Genomic DNA, 22,882 nt, shown 5'->3' with positions numbered 1-22,882 from the left:
AATTTTTTCCCCACAAATAACAATTTGTGAAGGGAGCTGACAGATCGACCTGCAGTTCAGATTTGTCATTTTGTGAATTTTCCCAGCAGATTTCACCCTTACAACTGAATGAAATTTTCACACACAATAGGGTGTGATGTACCGTATATACTCGCGTATAAGCCGACCCGAATATAAGCCAAGGTACCTAATTTTACTGCAAAAAACTGGGAAAACCTATAGACAAAGCCCCCCAGTATACAGCTAGCCAGCCTCCTGCTCCTGAGTATCTAGCCAGCCTATGACCCCCAGTATATAGCCAGGACATTCCCTCACCAACAAGACCCTAGTATATAGCCTGCCTACTGTCCCCAGGAAATAGCTAGCCAGCCCCCTAGTATATAGCCAGCCCACTGTCCCCAGGAAATAGCTAGCCAGCCCCCTAGTATATAGCCAGCCCACTGTCCCCAGGAAATAGCTAGCCAGCCACCTAGTATATAGCCAGCCTACTGTCCCCAGGAAATAGCTAGCCAGCCCCCTAGTATATAGCCAGCCCACTGTCCCCAGGAAATAGCTAGCCTCCCCCCTAGTATATAGCCAGAATCTGCCCCCAATTATAGCCGTGCTGCCCCTGTACACAGCCTTGCACCTGTCTCTGGCCCAGAGTATACAGCCTGCCTGTCTCCGGCCCCCAGTATACAGCCATCCTGCCTCCTGACCCTGTATACAGCCTGCTTGGCAGCACCTGTTATGCTGTCTGCCTGCCTCCGGCCCCCAGTATACAGCCATCATGCATCCTGCCCCCATATATAGCCAGCACAAGCTGGTAGGACTTAAAAAAATAAAGTCACAACTCACCTTTTGGACACCCCCCGCAGGTCTTTTCTTCTCTTGTGGGCAGCGGCAGGTCCTTGCACGACAGCTGGCGCAGACTATGACGGTCTTTTAACATAAAATAACATTTTGGGCACGTTTGAAAATCCACAAAGTTACAATTTATTGCACAGTCGCTGTAAAAAGGTCACAATTCTTTTGCAACATTCTAAAGTCCCGGGCAGACAGAAGCAATAGAATGAAAAGAAAACATCGCAAAAAACATCAAATTATAATGCCAAAAGTACATAGACCAAAGCAAAGTCACTTTGGCATAGACCTGGCCTGTGACACATATAGTATAAGAACAAAGCAAACAGATTTATACAGGGCTGCCAAAAGTCACCTTAATAAATCTTACAAGCGATGGAGCTCCAAAATCAGTGGTAGGAGCCAGGGAGCCTACCTAATGATACATTTCCCCCAAATATTTCTTGAAATAATGTCACTGCTTCTCTGTAAGACAGTGACAGAATGGCTAGGATAGATTGTAAGGACAAGGCTAAATCCACTACTCAACTTTTCCTACCTAATTGTCCAGCCTACCCTAATTGGTAGGTGACAACTGGTTAACATGCTCTTCCTGGAAACACGGAGGCAAAAACTGGACAATACAAGCATAGAAGAGTTGTCGACAGATATGGGTCAAGACCAAGAGGGCAATGCAGTACAGAACCAATAGGTACATGGATGATAAAAAGGGAAAGGGTCAAGAAATCCAAAATATAGAAGTCTAGATAATCTCCAAATAAGACTTAGGCCTCATGCACATTAAGATATGCTCACTCAGGCAAGTATACAGTATACAGAGTGCTTCTCACCCCTCCCCTCTCTATTGAAAGCTGAGCGGGCCAGCACCATAATATGGCAAAATATAGCACATGTCCTATATAATTCTGTCCAGCTGCCAGGCTTGGTTATGACTGAGTGACATAGACATCTATGGGGGTCGCGATTCCTCAAACATTTGTGTACATGACTTATGGTCAGCCCAGGGGACATGGCATGCAAACCTTATATTAGATGTCAGAGTCCTTATCCAGATATTGATTGGACCAGTTCCCTGACATCTAGACAGAACAGGCCAGTGGGAGATTGGAGCAAAAATCTTTACATCTCAGCTAATGTTAACTGTCAGCAACCCAGAGCAAAATCAACAGGAGGCAGATGGTTTGTTTTAATTCAATTAAGTCACCCATGAATTAAAGGAGTGTTTAGACTAGTAAGGACAGAATGGAGCCTAAGAACACTCAGCGCATCGTCAGCTGTACCATATGGAAAGAGGATGGTGCTGAAGCGTGATCAGACACAAATTTCTTGAACAGAAAGTATTTTATGGGAAAATATCTACCTAAATTGTTTTACTTAGACAATCCATAGATAGAAACATAATAACACATGGAGAAAGAAAGGTACAAACAACCTTGGGAAGTCATGACACCAACTGAAATCTATCAGTAATTAGAAGGCAATCCTGTCACAATCCTTTATTCATTTTAAATGGGTTCTCCAGGAATACTTGTTGAGGAGTGGAAGTGATGTCCTGTCATCCCTGTGACCTGTGACTCCTGGAACCTCTGGCGAACAGAGGGAACCAACAAATCCGAGAAGACTGCAGGGGCGCTGGATCAGAAGCATAGGCGGTACACTTTATTTTTTAGGTCACACTTGCCCCTTTCAAAGGGGGGATCTCTGGAAATAAAGGGGCAGAAGTGCTCATTTTTGAGCTCTTCCCTGAGTTTTTGCACTCGTACACCACATCGGAACAAGTGTTACACAAAAAAGAGTTCATTCACAGCTCATTGAGCTGTATAAGCAGAAACAAGTGCACTCAGAAAACAACATAGGGGCACATCACTTGGTGGGTTCTCCTCACCAGGATATAGTTTTTATTTGTATACTAGTTCCTGGGTGTTTTAATAAATATGTCTCTGCACCGATTTTGGGTAAAGCTGTAATGTGCAGATACTTGTGTCCCTGCAGATTACTTTTCGGTCCTGTTGGTGCTGTCGGAAAATTTTCCCATCTTTCCACACAATGGGACTCATCGCACTTTTGTCGGAATGTGCACAGTTTTTGGGGATTACATGGCTATGACACAAATTTAACAGGTGTCTGCGCTGGGATTTTGTCACACGTGATCAGATTTTGGCACAGCTGCACTGGCTTTCATGCGACAGAAATCGGGGGCGTGGCTGCCGGACGATCCGACTGATTCGGACTTAATGTGGGATTTAACATTCAAATTGTATTGCAAGACAATGCACTTCCATGCACCAGGAAGAAGAAGGTGAACTCCGTGGGACCTGAGCGGGGAAGCGACACATGCAGGATATCGGGCGCGCGATCTTAGTGAATCGCGGCACAGTGCATGATCGTCTGATAATGCACTTTCGGGGGAACTCCTCGGACGGGTAAGTAAATGAGCCCTAATATCTCAGTTCTGAATTTCACCAGTTCCACTGCTCAGCACTTGTGATGCTCCAGCTACAGGACTGGACCTGAACTTTGTCATAAAAATTTTATCAATTAAAAGAAACTAGAGAAAATGAAATAAAAGTAACAAAGTATCAGCAACTCTCCTGAGCCCCAAAGTTATAAAGGTGTCAGATAATCTTCTGGGACCGACAGGGAAAGTAACACAAACTGTAGAAATTCCTGGAATCTTTGTGCATATTCCCAAACTCCTGCAGACCAGAGGAAGGCTCCAGCCAGGAAAGGAGGGGGGGATGGGGGGGGGTCTTCAGCTGACGTTGAGTCTTTAAGAGGTCTAATTCTTCATAACTTGTATCCATTTCTAAAACCGTGTCCAGAGAGAAGAGCCAGAATGAAGCTTTTTGTAGCCCTGATCGCTCTTGTGGTCCTTCTGGCAGTTTTCACAGGTAGGTAGATGTCAGCGCAGAGATCTGCACATGTACAATGGCTTCATGATATTATATCCATTTCACATTGTGTACACTTTGTGTTTTATGAACGATGAATACTTTTGTATATCTTTGTGTTTACTGTTTCTACCAGATCTCTATATAATGTTATCCACACGTCTCCATGATTTTTGTATAACATTACCTATACGGCTCCATCATCTCTGTATTGTGTTCCCTTTGTGTCTCCATCTTCTGCATAAAATATTACTTATGTACAGGCAGTCTCCAGGTTACATACAAGATCGGTTCTGTAGGTTTGTTCTTAAGTTGAATTAGTATGTAAGTCGGAACTGTATATTTTATAATTGTAACCCCAGCCAAAATCTTTTTGGCTTCTGTGACAATTATAATTTAAAACTTTTGGGTTGTCATAAGAATCAGGATTAACAATAAAACCTCATTGCAGACACCAGTGATATCTGTTATAACTGATCATTATAGCCTAAGGCTAAAGTACAGGAAATTACCAACATCCAGAGGTCCGTTTGTAACTAGGGGTCGTTTGTAAGTCGGGTGTTCTTAAGTCGGGGACCACCCGTACCTCCATCACCTCTAATGAATATTTTCTATCTCTGTCCATCATCTCTTTTTAATATTACCTATATGTCTCCATCACTGCTATATAATATTAGTTGTGCGTCTCTATCATATCCATGTAAAATTTCCTCATGTCTCTATAATATTACCTGTGTGTGTCCATTATATATAAATAATATGTCTGTGGCTCCATCATCTCTGCCTACTACCTATGTGTCTCCATAACTTCTATATAATATTATCAGTCTCCATCATCTCTACATAATATTCTAATTGTCTCCATCATATCTATATACTATTACCTATGTGTCTCCATCATCTCTATATAATATTACCTATGTGTCTCCATCATCTCTATATAATATTACCTAAGTGTCTCCATCACTGCTATATAATATTACCTAAGTGTCTCCATCACTGCTATATAATATTACCTAAGTGTCTCCATCACTGCTATATAATATTTGATGTGCGTCTCTATCATATCTATCTAAACTTTCATGTGTCCCACATCATGTCTCTATAATATTACCTATGTGTGTCCATTTTATATAAGTAATATGTATGTGTCTCCATAAGTTCTATATAATATTATCAGTCTCCATCATCTCTAAATAATATTAAAATTGTCCCCATCATCTCTATATGACATTACCCATCTGTCTCCATCATATCTACATAATATTATATTTGTCTCCATCATCTCTTTATGACATTACCTATGTCTCTCAATCACCTATAATTCTGCACCTTACATAACAAAAACTTTAACCATGGTGTGATTGGTGGGGGTCTGGGTGCGCTCGGTGTCTGTTTCTGCCTAGAAACTGGAGTACAGGTTCACTGAAAGCCTATGGAAAGTTTTTGGAGCCCTGTATTTTCAATAAATTGCAAAACGAATTTGTACAAAAAAATGGAAACATTTTTTACAAAGCGGGCAAGATTGTCCTGGGAAGTTGGATTACATCTCTCCAGTGACATCACTGCTGGATTCTACCCCTTCATTGTATCCATAGGAGATAGCAAAGGCATAACCACCGATCAAGACTTTTGACATGTCAAAACTTTTTTTATTAAATTGATCCTGCCTGGCAAGAAGCAGATAAGCCAGGTGCCGAAATATTGTCCAGTCTGTTCCATAATGCAGATTATATGCGACTCCGAACAGATTGAGAATTCTCTTGATGTCATGTGGAGTCTGATTTCTCTCCTCTGAAAGAAGACTTGTGTCCATTCATTTTTTTCAACCTTAAGTCAACATACTGTAGAAACAACCTCTGTCCTGCTGCATCCTGGTTTGAGATCAAAAAAAAAAAGTTCAGGACTAAAATTTACGGGATTATAAACTGAGTTTCTTATCAAATAATTTATCTTCAGAAATAACAGGTTTGTATCAATATATTTAAAGCGCTTCTGGAATTCTGGAAAATTCCTTCGGGGCCGGTATAGGGCTGGCAAAAAAAAATAAAAATAATTATAGTACTCACTGTGGCCTACCAATCAGTGGTCTACCAATCAGTGGTCTACCAATCAGTGGTCTACCAATCAGTGGCCTACCAAGACCATTGGACATCCCTTCATCTGACTCACAAGTGATGCCCCACCATGGTCTGAAGAAGCCACAGATTGGCCAAAGCAGATCAGCCTGTGGCCAATCTGTGGTCGGGACAGACCATTAGACATAAATTACTTGGACTCACAAGTGACATCCCACCATGGTCTGAGGAAGTCACTAATCGGCCACAGTTTAACTTGCTTTGGCCAATCAGACTTCCTCAGATCATGGTGGGACATAATAATAGGAAGCAATGACCAAACGTTAGCAAAAGCGATAAGGCCCCCTCCAGGACCCAAAGAGTAAGCTGTGATATAATAGTCCATCTGATTGGCCACAGTTTAACCTGCTTTGGCCAATCAGTGACATCCTGAGACCATGGTGGGATGTGACTTGTGAATCAGAGGAAGGAATGACCAATGGTCTTGGTAGACCACAGATTGGCCAAAGTCGGTTGAACTGTGGCCAATCTGTAGGTTCTTGAGACCATGGTGGGACGTCACTTGTGAGTCGGAGTAAGGGAGGTCCACTGGTTTTTTTAGACCACAGATTGGCCAAAGCAGGTTGAACTGAGGTCAATATGTGGTTTAACCTATGTTAAACCATATAGGAAGGGAGAACCTATTGGATCTCCCTTCCTCCGACTCATAAGTGTCACCTCACCATGGTTAGAGGAAGCCACAGATTGTCCAAAGCGAGTCGAAGAAGGTACTGGACTGGTAGTACCGATGCAACGCTGGAACAAACCTGTGCCAAGATACATATTGTCCTGCAAAACAAGCCTTCCTAAGGCTACACATTTTTAATTTAGGAGTTTCTGAAAGCAGGTATGAAGAATGTTCTGAGAAATAGAGCTACATTCTTACAGATGACCCATATCTATCCACAGGTGGTGTGCATGTGTGACCACCGGTCCATGTGCACAACTGTTCCATGTACATAGGGCTCTCTGGTTTGTTCCGAAATTTCCTAATAATTTGTAATAATAGGAAGCAATGACCAAACGTTAGTAAAGGTGATAAGGGCCCCTCCAAGATCCGGAGGAATAAGCTGTGATATAATAGTCCGTCTCTAAGAAAGTTTGTGAGTAACAGCAACCTGCTAAAATATGCTGAAAGAAATTCCACTCATGTCCTGCAGTCTGATCTCCCATGAGTAGGATGCGTCTCTGAAAGGAGACTTTTGTCCATTCATTATGACCCTGTAAAAACAAGCCGTCCTCTGTTGATGTATTGGACAGGTCCTCGAGGGTCTGAAAATCGCGTCTTAGAGGGGCCTTAGAGAATTACATGAATACAATTAGAGAGAATACAAATATACTCTAGAAATGGAATGTGCAATATTAGTTGTGGCCAGGAAGAAAATTTTGAACTTTCTTGTAACCCCCGAGGGTTAAAACTGTACATGCAAATAGTTTGAAGTGTTCACTAACTTTTCATATGAAACATTACCACACTCTGAATGTAACTATCTATCCCTTTTCGTTAAAAAAAAAAAAATAAAATTAGATTTTTTTTTTACCCTAAAATTGTTCCTCCAACTAGAGGACTCCCATCTATCTAAAATTCTATTCCTTGTTGTTTACCCCATTAAACTACCAGCCCCCTCAGGTCAGGTATGAAATGTCCTTTCTAGAATTCCCTCTTTTATGTAAAATATCACCCATTTACCTATAAAAAAATCTGAAGTCAGGCAAATACGACTCTTCTCACCTATTTTCACGTGAGATGAGTCAAGTTTTGTAGTCGCAGACGGAGTGTCATTACAGAAACCCCCAGCTTTGGTTCCATAGCACCTAGAAACAGGATACTTGTGTGATATTAAAGATAAGATCCTCATCATTATTACAGTCCTGTGAGCTACAGAACTGGACATACAGGCTGTTAAAGAACAGACGGGAACTAGACCTTTATATGCAGTTTGGATTTCCTTAGCTGCCTGTATCTCAGGTTCTGTAACTCACAAAGCCATAAGAAAAGATTCATATCTTTAATATGACACCTGTAGCATGATTCCACGTGCTATAGAACAGAAGATAGGGGCTTCTGACATGACACTTCCCTGGCAACCACTAAACTTGACACATCTGATGTAAAAATGGGATGAGACGAGTCATAATTTGCCCAACTTTAGAGGAGATTTTTGTTATAGGTAAACAAGTGAGATTTCACAAAAAAGAGGACATTTTTATAAAGGACATTTCATCCCCCACCTGAGAGGGTGTGAGTTTAGTGGGGTAAAACCTGGTGACAAGGTTCCCTTTGAGCACATTCCAGTCTTTAGCATCCAAGAAGACCAAGACAGAATAGAGATGTGAGCGTCAGCACAGGTCCAGCTCTCAACAGGTCCTTCACAAGCCGTGCTCTGTGCACAAGTACCTCTCTCCTCGGTGCTGGATGAGAAGGGTTCATTGATTTGCATATTTTTTCTCTGCTCCATGCGCTCTGCATCTGATCCCCGTGACAGTGGAGGAAGGTCATCAGTGCAGAGACCTGTCCCTGTGAATGGGTGCTGATAGCTGTGTATTGAATATGTGCAAATTAGTTAACTCTTCAAGTCCAGAGATGAGAGAGGTGTCTGAAGGGTCAGTCTGTTTGCTGTAGCTAGCTCATTATGGACCTGCCTCCTGAAGCTTTGAGTCAGGGAGCCAGCAATATAAAATGAAAAAATAAAAAAAACACTTTAGAAGGGTCAGATATAGTAGTGGATAGTAGAATAGGCGGTTTGGGTGGGAGTCTGGGGCCCAAACCACCCACCAAATTTTATACAGAGGATAGCCTTCACCCATGAAATCCTCCAACATCTATTCCTGTTTTCAACACATATGTTCACAAGAGCCATTTTAGGACCTTTGAAGGTCCTCCAAAGGTCCTGAAACCGTAGATTGAGAGCAGGCAGAACGGACACATTCTCCATCAAGCTTGATTCTAGTAGCGTATAAAGACTCCAGACTTGTAGGGGCTATTACATTTATATAGCCCAATGCCCAGGGCAGTCTTAATCTTCCCCTAATCAGACATCCACAAAAGACTATCCCTAGGAAGACCCTTCATAATTTGTAAGTTTCATCAAAAACTTAGGAACCCTATAGCCTTATATTTGACAAAAATTAAAGGAATTTTCCAAATTTGAAAAGAGGTACAATTGTGGCAAAAAACCCATTTTTGTGGTCCCCGGACTTTCAGCTCAAACCCCAACGCTGTGTTCATTGTGTAGATCACTCCTGATCCAACCACTGGCATCGATGACTGTCAAGGCCAGTGATTGGCTGGGTAGTCATGTGCACAATTACCATGACATCATCACTTCCGGTTCAATGGGAACTGGAAGTCCTCGAGCAAGAACTCCAAAGTATCAGTAGGACAATGTTTTTTATATGTTGTCATCTACCAGAAATGATTTTATATAAAACAGCAGCTACAGAGATTAATTTATCCAGTAATTGTTCTTCCCTTGGTTGTAGATGCATCGCCAATTCTCCCGGAGAAACAGGCCAAACAAATTTTAAGGACAAAGCGCTCGGAGAGATCATGGAAGCCGGGTCACTCTGATGAACCAATGAGGGTCTGTATTTTTATTATATTTTATATTATATCTGAAATGGGGCATTTTTTTCCCGAAATCTTAAAAAATAAGGAGCAACATCTCTTTAAAGGAATTACTGTACCATACTGCCAGACCCTCCTGACCGCTGTCCTGGAGATCGGGTGAAGCGCCGACAAAGCAGTTCACCCAATCTCTGCTCTGCTGTCTCCCTCTCCTGGGCATCCGGAAATGAGTATGACTGCACGACCTAGAGTGATGTCTCTAAAAGGTCCTCCTCTGTCAAACGATGGGGCCAGAGAAGAAGGTGTGACTCAGACAGGGTATGATAAAGAGGTTTGTGTGTGTTTATGGATGTAGCAGACCTGAGTGAGTGAATGTAGCAGGAGTTGTGTGAGTGAATGGATATAGCAGGGCTATTCTCAGGATATAGGATAAGTCGCTGATGGCTGGGACTCATGAGGACAGATGAGGAAGGTGGTAGTATGCAGCCACTGCTTCATTCACTTCAATGGGACTGGCACAATGGTGATATCCAGCAACTCCATAGAAGTGGATGGTGCATCCTTTAAAAATGGGAACCATTGCTCTGTTTACATGGGCTTTTTATGGACCTCAGCTTTTGTTGGGTGATTAGATACTTAGTAATCAGATGCTTAGCCAAAAATTAGCTGCTGCTAAGGGATAATTGTAATTTGTGGGCAGGGGCGGAACTACATGGGTAGCAGCCATAGCAGCTGATATAGGGCCAGCAATGTCAGAGGGCCCCATCCCTAAATATTTGAATAAATGTGATCCAAAGGTCATATTGGTCCCAAATTGATGTAAATGTGAGTTAGCTAACCTCCTAGTACCACCAGAATTTCATCGACGTATATCAGGCCCCACTAGATGGCAGTGAATTTCAAAAGTGCATTCAAAAGCTGAGGACTAGCAACATATACATTTGTTGATATTCATTATGCCAAAATGTGCAGAAAATAGGAGATCCACAATAACGTTTCTCCAAGCGTTAAGCTCCAGTGTTGGTCACTTCTTTAAAAAACTGAATATTGCATCTCTGCATCAGAAAATTGTCATGAATTCTGCTGAAAATGTGCAGCAGAAAAGGTTGCATTGCATAAAAGTTACAGAATTCTCAATCTTTAAAGAAATGAATGTGAAATTCAGTGCAACATCCCCACCGGGACCTAACAATGTATGGAGGTCCATGTGAACCAGGAGTTGAGTGTCTGGCCGGTTGCAGTCTGAGAGGCCACTTATAGGCTTAAAGGGTTATTCCCTTACCTGCCAACAGGTTAATGTACAAAATATTAAAGGACACCTGTCATCAGGTCTGTGTCACTTGTCCTGTCACCTCTACCTGTTGGAGCAGCTCACAAGGATCCCATCCCAGCCTTTATCTAGTTATTTCATACATTATTCATTGTAAAATCATCTATTCTAAAGAGTTGCAAAAATAAGCAAAAAAACTGATACATAAGTGAAGAGTCGCATGAAACTTCTGGAAAATAAAGATACATGAGGCACCTCACAAGGTGCAGACTAAGGCGTACTTGAAAAACGACACAAAAATTTGCAGTGAAAAGTCGCAAAAATTACAATGAAACTAGCAGAAATAAAGATACATGTTCCCCTATGTGACAGATACGAGGACAATGTACAGAAGCTAAATGAAAGTGTATAATAACCCTGTAACATGATAATCTAAGCACATTGTCAGCACATGCCATCTCATCGTACAGAGGGATCATGAAGTGTCTGCTTAGAGAGTCCTCGCTCATACTCTGGAATCCTACACTGATCATTACTAAGTGATAGGAGCTAAAACAGCAATAACACTGAGTAACATTGTAAAGTAAGGGGGTAAAAATCTTTATTGTGTAAACATCACTAGGGAATTCAACTTTGAGAACTTTCTTTCATGGGCAAAGCCCTTTAAGTGGGTCCCATTAACCCCTACACTTCTAGCCGATTGGAGGTGTCTATGACTGGTAGTTCCAAACTGATGCGGGAATCCGGGAGATGTTGAATTCCTGAAAATGTTCTTGATGTGTGAAGGTCCCATTGCTGTGGCCCCCATGAAATCATGGGACTCCCAGCAATCCAAGGTCGGAGTCATTAATTGATGGAGCAGGAGGATGAAACTTTCCAATGCTCCCATAGTATGGACAATTTTTGTCACACATTGGTGCGAATGGGACCCTTGTTTTCATGATAAGCGGGGGTCATGTCCTTGAAATTGGTGGGGGAACATTACCGAATAGCTTGTTTTACCCTATTTTCTCGTTAGGGGATAACTTAAATAGTTGATACAACCCATTTAACCAAAAGTAATCCACATACTATTGATACTATCCTGCAGAACATAACCCGAACAATAGACTCACAGCCTAAGGATGTCACTAGGAAGCAGCAGTCTCTGTAGACCCTCAACGAGGCTGATGTCCCTCCACCACCGGTCTATCTAATATTCATCATCTATAACGTACTGGAACACCCCTTTAATTCCATCAGTTTATTCCCTATTATTCCTTATTACTTGGCATAATGTCTATTTTTATACAAAACCACTAGATATGTTGAAGTTCGGGAATGAACTCTACATAGCGATGACTTATCTGGGCTCGTAACGATGGAGTCACCGTCATCAGTCATCATTTCGTCTTAATGTAGCGCTTGACATTTTGTTATAGACGCACATTCATTTCCACACCGTGTCACAGCGAGACACCAGCATGCAAACACGGAATTGGATTATGTTCCGTTTCTACATGAGATGATGCATGTGAGATTCCCAATTACAGCAGCGATGAGTAATGGGACAATGGGAAGTGATACAATGTGACTGCTGGGGATGTGTAATGCAATCACTACGTCTCCGCAAGATGCAACGTCGTCCCATTAGCCGCTAGGCTGTTACTGCAAAATGTGAGAAAACGTCTTCTTTAAATGGCAATGGACTTCAGAGATGATAGCTGGACTAGAAAGTGGTAATTACAGCCGTTGTATAAACCAAGCTGCATCGAAAACCAAGGCCTACGATTTTGTTATATCTAATATATAAGAAAAAAATTCTTGTAAAAATTATTCTAAAAAAGGTCTAAAAAGTGCAAACCCCTGTTAAATACCTATCAAAGCTGCGCAAATCCCAAAAACAGCAAACAAACCGACAGAAGTGCCATCCGCGACCCTTAGTAAATAAGACCCTATATGATTTGATGTTGTGAAGTCGTGTTGTCTTGAAAAGCCGATCATCACACTACACCCTGAAGAAGGGGTAAGGAAAGAGACATTTAAAGAGGACCTGTCACCTAAATTTTCGGCACTAAGAGCTGCTTACTAAAGTAAGCAGCTCCTAGTGCTTGATCAAACGCCGCAGTGTTAGAGTGATAGCGTTACCGGAAACCTCCGGTAACGCTATCAAACACTGCGGCGGGGTACAGTGTAATCATCGGACAGCTTGCAAAGCTGTCCGACGTATTCATGAGGGGGCGGTCCGAGGCGCTGCCTCTTCCCCGGACTGCCCCGCTCGCTCCATAGGCCCGGCGCTAGGCGGCAGTCACCGCCCCTAGCCACGCCCCAACCCCGCCCCCTCATGAATACATCGGACAGGTTTGCAAGCTGTCCGACAATTACATTGTACCCCGCCGCAGTGTTTGATAGCGTTACCGGAGGTTTCTGGTAACGCTATCCTTCTAACACTGCGGCGTTTATTCAAGCACTAGTAGCTGCTTACTTTAGTGCCGATAAATTGGGTGACAGGTCCTCTTTAATACTACACGTGACCTTCCTTACAATTGCTCTTGGTTTTAGATATCTGGAGAGGTGACCAGTATATCTCGCACCAGATATCATCTCCAAGGAGGTATCTCAATCCAAAGAGGACACATCTTCTTCTCTGAGATGCCTGGTTGATCTCATCTGTTTGTACTTCCCTTGTTCTCCTCAGGAGTATATGCTGTATCTGCAGCGTCTGGAGCAGAGGTCCGAAGAGCAGTTCTACGAGCACTGGTGGAATCCCCACTGCCAGCCTCACTGTAACCGCAATATCGTCAACCCTGTGTAATATCTACAGTGTCTACCACCAAGATCTTACGGTAAGATATAAGTCATCATAGAGAACCTACATGTCTGGAGTTGTTCTACTAGTTAGAAATTTGGGTTTTCCACTTTTTCTGTCACAATACTACTTCAATTCTTGAGGATCTTTCCGGTGATCCACTCCCATATTATTTCCAGTAATAAATTAGTAGGTAGCCAAATTGGTGTTTCCAGTTGGCAGTGTGTCCTATCACAGCATCACCATTTCGTAGGATACACCCACCATTGGTGACACCCTGATGACTACAAACTTATAAATTCTCAATCCTACTTTAATTCCCCAGGATTTCTGGTATATGGAACACTGGATTTTTAGCTTGGATAAAACTGCTTACATTCTGCTACACTTTTTTTTATAAGTCCTGTTTTTTGTAGATATGGTCAGTGCTATCCAGGAAAGATGAATATTTGGGAACCATCATTCTGTAACAGTGCCTCTTTATTCCATGATTTGGGAATTGGGTTGCTAATTTACTATTGGGATCTTCTCTGTAGGCCAACATTGGGATTTGATAGTTTCAGATCTCAATGCTAAGATGAATTAATCCAGTAATGCTAGGGCCCAATGATCTCAGTGTTTCAGGAGTCCATGATATAAAGCTTTGGATCCAGGGGCTGTTTTAAGACTTATCAGATCTAGATCCCTATGGTGTATCAGACGCTGTTAGTTACACCTATACCACCCCCACTTCCCATAGCAGGAACCTTGGATTGCTGGGGCAGGAGCAGACGTCTCTACAGATTTCAATGCTGTAAGTCAGGATTTCACGGTCCAAAAAGAGCATGGGTTGGGCAATAGACTAAGACGAGGGAAGTAGGAAGTAGGAGGGTGCAGTACTGTGCAGAGCTTTGTGGATGAGGGTTATTATTTTGAATTGAATATGGAGGTTGATGGACAACCAGTGCAGTGACTGGCACAGTGTGTAGGCACCTATGTAGTGTCTGGACTGAAAGACCGATTAGCAGTGAGTTACAGTACTCGAGTTGAAAGTGAATCAGAGTGATGTTTAGGATTTTTGAGATTTTCATGTCGGGAAAGACATTCTGGAAATGTTTTTGAGGTACATGTGGCAGGAGAGTGCAAGTGATTGTATGTAAGGCTCAAGCGAGAGGTCGGAATACAGCACAACCCCAAGACATCGGGCCTGCTGCCTGGGGGTTATGGCGATTCCACAGATGGAAATGGAGAGGTTAGGGTTCAGTTGATAAGTTGGTGATGGAAAGACAAGAAGCTCAGTTTTGGAAAGATTAAGCTTCCGGTAGAGAGAGGTCATGATGTTAGAGACAGCAGAGAGACAATCACTGATTGTATGTAAGGCTCAAGCGAGAGGTCGGAATACAGCACAACCCCAAGACATTGGGTCTGCTGCCTGGGGGTTTTGGTGATTCCACAGATGGAAATGGACATTTTAGGGTTCAGTTGATAAGTTGATGATGGAAAGACAAGAAGCTCAGTTTTGGAAAGAATAAACTTCAGGTAGAGAGAGGTCATGATGTTAGAGACAGCAGAGAGACAATCACTAGTGTTCTGCAGTAAGACAGGGGTGATACTACGTGCAGGGGTATATAGTTGGGTATTGTCAGAGTAAAGATGATACCGAAAAACAAATCTGCTGATGGGTGGTCGGATGGGGGCAGTATAGAGGTAAAAAAGAAGAGCACCTAGGACTGAGTAGTGGGGTATTCCGAAAGTAAAAGGAAGAGGAGAAGAGAGAGATCCCGAAAAGGAGACACCAAAAGTTCTGTCAGAGTTAGGAATAAAACCAAGAGAGCACAGTGTCCTTCAGGGCAATGGAGTGAACCTCCTGAGGAGGAGCTGTATTGGTTGGGTGGTTGCATTGTAGGCCGCGCTGTCATAGTGCATTGGTAGGCTGACCATCCCTTGTATGCAGAAGATCACCAATCACATTAGTAGTTATCATTAGTTTGTCATTAGAATTTAGGCTATATTAACTTCTAGTTTTTTCCCCCCATTATAACAATTAGTCGGGGAGATTCCCAGCCTAATCTTACAACAAGGAGCTAGGAAGTTTCCCACTTATACAGCAAGGTACGTCCTCCTGTGAAAGCGGGAGGAGTAGCGACCATCAGCAGCAGCCAGTGATCTGCTGGTGACGATGTTCAGGGTGCTTTTCCAGTGATGTAACTGTCCTTATATGGACGGTCACATTACTGGGGACCTCCCAGAGCGTTTGCTCAGCGGAGGCCGGTGATGGATGCAGTAGAGTTGCATCCGTCCCACAATCGCTGTTATGTCCACCGTATACAGCAGGAAGCGGGATGAAAAGACACAGCTTTCTGCATTATTCTGTTTTTTTCATGCTGGATACAATGCATCAAGAAGTATTCCACCGCCTGCCAGCATATGTCTATTTATATGCTCCCTGTATATACTGATGTATATATGTGGAACAAGAAACAATGTATGAAGAAGGTAGCCTCAAACAGCTTGGAAAACCCCTTTAAAAGATCAGAAATGGTCCACTGCAAACATTGGGGCAGATTTACTTACCCGGTCCATTCACGATCCAGCGGCGCGTTCTCTGCGGTGGATTTGGGTCCGTCCGGGATTCATTAAGGTAGCTCCTCCTCCGCTGCTGCGCTGAAAAGCATCGGAATGCGCTGGAGTTCACCGAGCCGGGCTGAGTGAAGGTAAGTGCAAGCTCCGCGACAGATTTTTTGTTTTACATGCAGCGGTTTTTCCGAATCCGTCGGGTTTTCGTTCGGTCACGCCCCCCGATTTCCGTCGCGTGCATGCCAGCGCCGATGCGCCACAATCCGATCGCGTGCGCCAAAATCCCGGTGCAATTCAGGGGAAATCGGCGCAAATCTGAAATATTCGGGTAACACGTCGGGAAACCGCGAATCGGCCCCTTAGTAAATGACCCCCATTATCCTCTATGTATAAACTTTAAAAATAATCTTACGTTATCTTTCTTGCAGAGTCCGACCTGAACAGAGAAGACGAATCACAACTGATACAAAGAGGAAGAAGAATCTGCTTTATGCTAGTTTTCCATAAATTCCAATAGGCAAACAAGTTTGGGTGCCTCTAGGACACCACGACCTCCCCGGTTACTAAAATATACAGAGTAGCCATGAGTAAAATACAACAAAAGAAATGGTTATAAATTGCTTCAATGAATATATAGAGTTTCGGTTATATATTTATGTAAATCATATACAACATTAACATATTGCATTGTAGATATGCATGTATAATGTATGCGCCTATAAAGCCAATAATAAAGTTATGGCAATTGCAAGCTACTTCTTGGATGGTCCATTGTTCTAAAAATGTTTACTAATTGTTGCTAAAAGGGGGTCAGTTATCATATGCCGGTACAGGTTAGTCACACTGTCCTCCCAGGCAGGCAGAGAGGGTCCTTTCTCTAGTTTCCCATATCATGCTGAGCTGAGACATCATGGGATTGATAGCAGAGTATATAGAATTCTGGGCCAGATTTATCGTCCCGCATCAGACACTACTGCAATGTAAAACCGCCTAGTCTAACACCTTCTTTGTAAAATAAGCCTAATTTTTTCCTAAAATTTTGGTGCAACTAAGGCCATGACTATTCACCGCAATGCCCCACCTTTTATCACACAAGTCATAAAAGTGTCTAAAACACTTAAAGGATGTTTACCACCAGGATGAAGGATTGTAAACCAAATACACTTATATATTGGTGTGGTGTGTGGCAGGATCTGCTCTTCTTTTAGCACCTTACAATTATACAAAAAAAAAAAAAATGTATACAAAAAGGCTGTACAAATTATGCAAACGAGCCTGGAGCCCCTCAGGGACATTTGTATCCTTTTTAACACCTTAAAGGACCTGGCCCTTTTTAGTTTTTTCACTTCCATTTTTCACTCCCCACCTTCAAAAATCTATAACTTTTTTTTTTCCACATAAAGAGCTGTGTGAGGGCTTATTTTCTGTGTAATAAATTGCACTTCATAGTGACGGTATTTAATATTCCATGCCGTGTACTGGGAAGCGGGAAAAAAATTCCAAATGTAGTGAAAATAGTGAAAAAACACATTTGCAACGTTTTCTTGAGGGCATGGATTTTACGTCTTTCACTGAGCGCCCCAAGTGACGCATCTACTTTATTCTTTGGGTCGGTACAATTACGGGGAGACCAAATTTGTACAGGTTTTATAATACTTTCATACATTTACAAAAATTAAAACCTCCTGTACAAAATTATTATTTTTTTATTTTGCCATCATCTGGTGCCAATACCTTTTTCATACTTTGGTGTACGGAGCTGTGGTACACCAACAGCGACTTTTGATGTCGGTTTCATTGCTGTAATTTTTAGGACTGTACGTCCTTTTGATCACTTTTTATTGATTTTTTAAATATTTTTCAAAATGGCAAAAAAGTAGCATTTTCAACTTTGGGCGCTATTTTCCGTTACGGGGTTAAGCGCAGTGAAAAAACGTTATTTTGATAGATCAGGCATTTTCGGGCGCAGCGATACCTGATGTGTTTATAATTGTTACTGTTTATTTATATTTATATCAGTTCTAGGGAAAGGGGGTGATTTGAATTTTTAGGTTTTTTTAATTATAATTTTTTTTTAAACTTTTTTTTATTTTTACTATTTTTCAAACTCCCTAGGGTACTTTAACCCTAGGTTGTCTGTACGATCCTATCATATACTGCCATATTACAGTATGGCAGTATATGGGGATTTTCCTACTCATTCATTACAATGTGCTGATAGCACATTGAATGAATGGGTTAAAATGAGACAGCCTCGGGTCTTCGGAAGACCCGAGTGTTAGGATTGGGTACACAAAAGACAGGGGATAGTGTGCCCTGAGCTTGCCCCAGCCTCTGTCCCTTCCTATAGCCCCCCCACGCTAAACCGTGGGGCGACTACTTGAAGACTCGGAATACACTGGTTTAAGTGGGGGGAAGGGAAATACAAACAGACTGACAAACATAAAACACAAAAGAATCGTAAACTAGCCGGAGTCACAACGGGAGGGTACGTCAATAGCAAAGTCAGTAAGCAAATAGTCAATGTCAAAAACTAGCCGAGGTAACAACAATACAGATACAGAGCAATACAACCTAGTGCAGCAAGCAAGTGGAGAAAGAGATGTCAAACACTGGCACAGGTGACTAGTGAAGCTGCAATTTATGCAGCCAGAACTCCACCTCCAGAACCTGATAGGAGCTGGACAGCATCTGGGAATTAACCCCTCACGGTGCAGAACAACAGGCACCAAGCAGAGGTTCAAGGTCCCAGCCACTCCTAGACAGCGCGAGATCTTAGCAGCCGCTGCCCAGGACGAGAGGTGGAGTTTGCGCGGACACGCGCCGGGGTTCGGAGAACGCTGCTGGCACCACCAGAAGTCCCAGCATTCTCCCTAGCGAACCTGACAGTACCCCCCCCCTGACGGGGGGCCTTCGGACCCCTAGATGGCTTCTGAGGGTAGGTCTGATGAAACAACCTGAGTAACCGTGGAGCATGAACATCTCTAGCCGGAACCCAAGACCTATCCTCAGGACCAAAACCTTTCCAATGGACCAGGTACTGCAGGGAGTTACCTACCCATCTGGAATTCACAATTTTTTCTACCTCAAATTCCAGATTCCCCTCCACAATAGATGGAGAAGGAGGGTCAGAAAGAGGCAAAACAGGCTCAACATAGCGCTTCAGAAGACTCTTATGGAAGGTGTTATGGACCCGCCACCCTGCTGGAAGTGTAATCTTGAAGGAAACCGGGTTAACAATATGCGTAACAACAAACGGACCCACAAACCTGGGCGCAAACTTCAAAGAGGGGACCTTCAATTTAAGGTTTTTCGTGGATAACCACACTTTATCCCCCACCACAAACGTATCGGAGTTAGTGCGCCTTCTTTCAGTTTGTTGGACCATAGAATTTTGTGCCCTCTGAATATTCCCCCGAACCTGTGACCAGAGTGAGCGCAACTTGGATGTAATAGCTTCCGCTCGAGGAATATTAGAGACAGGCACAGATGAAAAAGAGAAACGAGGATGAAAACCATAATTGCAGAAAAACGGAGATACCTGTGTGGACGAACTACTGTGGTTATTAATAGCAAATTCTGCCAACGGAAGGAATTTCACCCACTGGTCCTGACTGTCCGAGACAAAGAGTCGCAGATATTGAATCATCTCCTGATTCATCCTCTCGGACTGACCATTAGACTCAGGGTGAAACGCAGACGAGAATGATAAATTAACTTCCAGTCTAGAACAAAATGCTCGCCAAAATTTGGAAACAAATTGTACGCCCCTATCTGACACAATATCATCTGGTATACCATGGAGGCGTACAATATTCTGTATAAACAATTCAGCTAATTCTTCAGCTGAAGGTAACTTTTTTAATGGAACAAAGTGTCCCATTTTAGAGAAACGGTCCACTACTACCCAAACCACTGTACAGCCTTGAGACGCTGGCAGATCAGTGACAAAGTCCATAGACACTTTAGACCACGGCCTGGTGGGAACTGGAAGCGGAAGAAGAGGCCCCTCAGGACGTCTCCTGGGAGTCTTTCCTCGCGCACAGACCTGACAGGCTTGGACAAATGCGTGCACATCCTTAGTCATGTGAGGCCACCAGTAACTTCTCTTCAAGAGATCCAAGGTACTCCGCATTCCCGGATGACCTGCCAACACCGAGCAATGCGTCTCCTCCAACACTCTCAAACGACAAGAAAGAGGAACAAATAATTTGCCTTCCGGAAGGTCTTTAGGTGAAGATCTTTGTCCTGCTAAAATTTGAGAGGAGAGGTGGGAGGAGACAGCTGCCAGCACAACCCCTGGAGACAAAATATTCCTGTCAGTAGCCTCTGGAAGCTCAGGAGTCCCGAAGCTACGGGACAAGGCATCAGCCTTCACATTTTTTGACCCAGGTCGGTAGGTGACCACAAAATTGAAGCGAGAGAAAAACAAGGCCCACCTAGCCTGACGTGAGTTCAAGCGTTTAGCAGTATCCAAATATACTAAGTTCTTATGATCCGTGAGCACAGTGATCGGATGAAGAGCTCCCTCCAAAAAGTGTCGCCAGACTTCAAATGCCCACTTAATGGCAAGGAGCTCTCGATTACCAATATCATAATTCCTCTCACAAGAGGAAAACTTTCTAGAGAAATATGCACAGGGCCCAAGTCTGGTGAGAGTGGAGGACCCCTGAGACAACACTGCACCAACTCCTACCTCGGAGGCATCCACCTCCACAACAAACGGTAGAGAGAGGTCAGGTTGAACCAAGACTGGGGCTGACGAGAATGCCGCTTTTAAAGTTTCAAACACTGAGCAAGCGGCAGGGGACCAATTGTTCGGATCAGCACCCTTACGGGTTAGATCCGTGAGGGGTTTGGCGATCACGGAAAAGTTCTTTATAAAGTTCCGATAATAGTTAGCGAAACCTAAAAAACGTTGTAGGGCCTTAAGATTGGTAGGCCGAACCCAGTCCGTGAGCGCCTGAACCTTACTCGGATCCATCTGTACATCAGAGGGAGTCACAACATGACCTAAGAAGGAAACCTTCTGGACGCAAAAAACACACTTTTCCAGCTTAGCGAAGAGGTGGTTTTTGTGCAACCTGGTAAGTACTTGGCGGAGGTGTTGCTGGTGAGAAACCATATCAGGAGAGAAAATCAAAATATCGTCTAGATACACCACCATAAACACACCGATGTAATCATGAAAGATGGAGTTCATAAACCCTTGAAAAACCGCTGGGGCATTACTCAAACCAAAGGGCATAACCAGGTATTCAAAGTGCCCCAAAGGTGTATTAAATGCAGTCTTCCACTCATCCCCATCCCGGATCCAAATCAGGTTATAAGCCCCTCTGAGATCTAATTTAGAGAAAACTTGGGCCCCAGAAACCTGATTTAAGAGATCCGGGATCAAGGGGAGAGGACCTGAGTTTTTTACCGTTATCTTGTTTAATTCTCGATAATCAATACACGGCCGTAAACCACCATCTTTTTTCTCAACAAAAAAGAACCCGGCCCCAGTGGGAGACTCAGAGGGACGGATATGTCCGATTGCCAAACTCTCATCAATATAACTCTTCAGTGCCTCCCGTTCAGGTACCGACAGGTTATATATACGACCCTTTGGCAATCTAGCATCAGGAAGAAGGTCAATTTTACAATCAAACTCCCTGTGAGGAGGAAGGACTTGGGATAAGGGTTTTGAAAACACATCTGAGTAATCAGAGAGAAAACCTGGAAGACTCTGATCTTCCGCTACTACTGTACATAATGAAACTCTGGACAGGTGATCCTGACAGTGAGGACCCCAATGAACCAGCTCCAGAGTTTCCCAATTAATTACCGGATTATGGATCCGGAGCCAGGGTAGACCAAGAATGACATTTTCAGACAGGTTTTCCATAACTAGGAAAGAACACCATTCTTCATGCATAGCTCCTACCATAAGTTTTATCTGCGGGGTTCGGAATTTAATCAACCCTGCCTGTAGAGGGGTCAAATCCGCACCCGACATCTGGATAGGAGTGGACAATGGAATCAATGACATGCGAAACTGAGAGACAAAATTATAATCAATTAAATTAGACGCAGCACCTGAATCCAAAAAGGCGCGACCAGTGCAGGAAACAGACTGAAACTTAATAGTACAAGGTAAATACATTCTAGACACAATTGGGAGTACCTGAGCTCCTAAGCAGTCCCCCCGACTACTGCTTAGGAGCGGAAGTTTTCCTGCTGCTGCCTCTTGGAACAGGTGTTGACCTGATGATCAGGACTTCCACAGTAGAAACAAAGATGACGTCTCAGTCGATGTTGCTTCCGCTGTGCAGGAGAGATGCTATCCAGCTCCATGGATTCCAATTCTGGACTACCCGGAGACAGATTGGCCGCTGGCTGACAGTCAGAGGACACCCGAGGTGATCGCCTGGATCTTAGGCGACGATCAACTCGGATGACCAGAGTCATAGCATCATCTAATGTCTGAGGCTCGGCATAAGCTAAGACTAAGTCCTGTACTCGGTCTGACAGTCCGGACATAAATTGGTCTTTTAGGGCGCAGTCATTCCATTGCGAGTCAGTCACATACTGTCTGAACTGGGCACAATAATCTTCTGCTGTCCGTTTTCCCTGACACAGAGATCTAAGGTGGGAAACTGCAAGTGCTCGGCGGTCAGGTTCGTCATAAATCTGGCCTAAAGCAGAAAAAAAAGCGTCAAGAGAAGAACGGGATGGAGAGTCAGGTGGGAGAGAAAAGGCCCAATTTTGCGGATCCCCACGCAACAGGGAAATTACCACGCCCACCCTTTGAGTCTCTGTGCCCGATGAACGAGGGCGTAAAGAAAAGTAAAGTTTACAGCCCTCCCG

At 43.3% G+C, this 22,882-nt stretch overlaps 1 protein-coding gene across 1 annotated transcript; it reads left to right on the top strand.

The window, feature by feature from the left end:
- Positions 1-3,591: 3,591 nt before the first annotated feature.
- C6H17orf67 (chromosome 6 C17orf67 homolog) lies at positions 3,592-16,788 on the top strand. The gene is made up of 4 exons (XM_072113705.1): positions 3,592-3,734; positions 9,335-9,435; positions 13,367-13,514; positions 16,462-16,788. The coding sequence occupies exons 1-3, from the start codon at positions 3,680-3,682 to the stop codon at positions 13,481-13,483; spliced, it is 273 nt and encodes a 90-aa protein (XP_071969806.1). The 5' UTR covers positions 3,592-3,679; the 3' UTR covers positions 13,484-13,514; positions 16,462-16,788.
- The last annotated feature ends 6,094 nt before the right edge of the window (positions 16,789-22,882 follow it).

The sequence above is a fragment of the Engystomops pustulosus genome, chromosome 6 (assembly GCF_040894005.1).
Source record: "Engystomops pustulosus chromosome 6, aEngPut4.maternal, whole genome shotgun sequence".
NCBI lineage: Eukaryota > Metazoa > Chordata > Amphibia > Anura > Leptodactylidae > Engystomops > Engystomops pustulosus.
The sequence above is the reverse complement of the archived record's forward strand: the minus strand, read 5'-3'. Positions and strand labels throughout refer to the sequence as shown.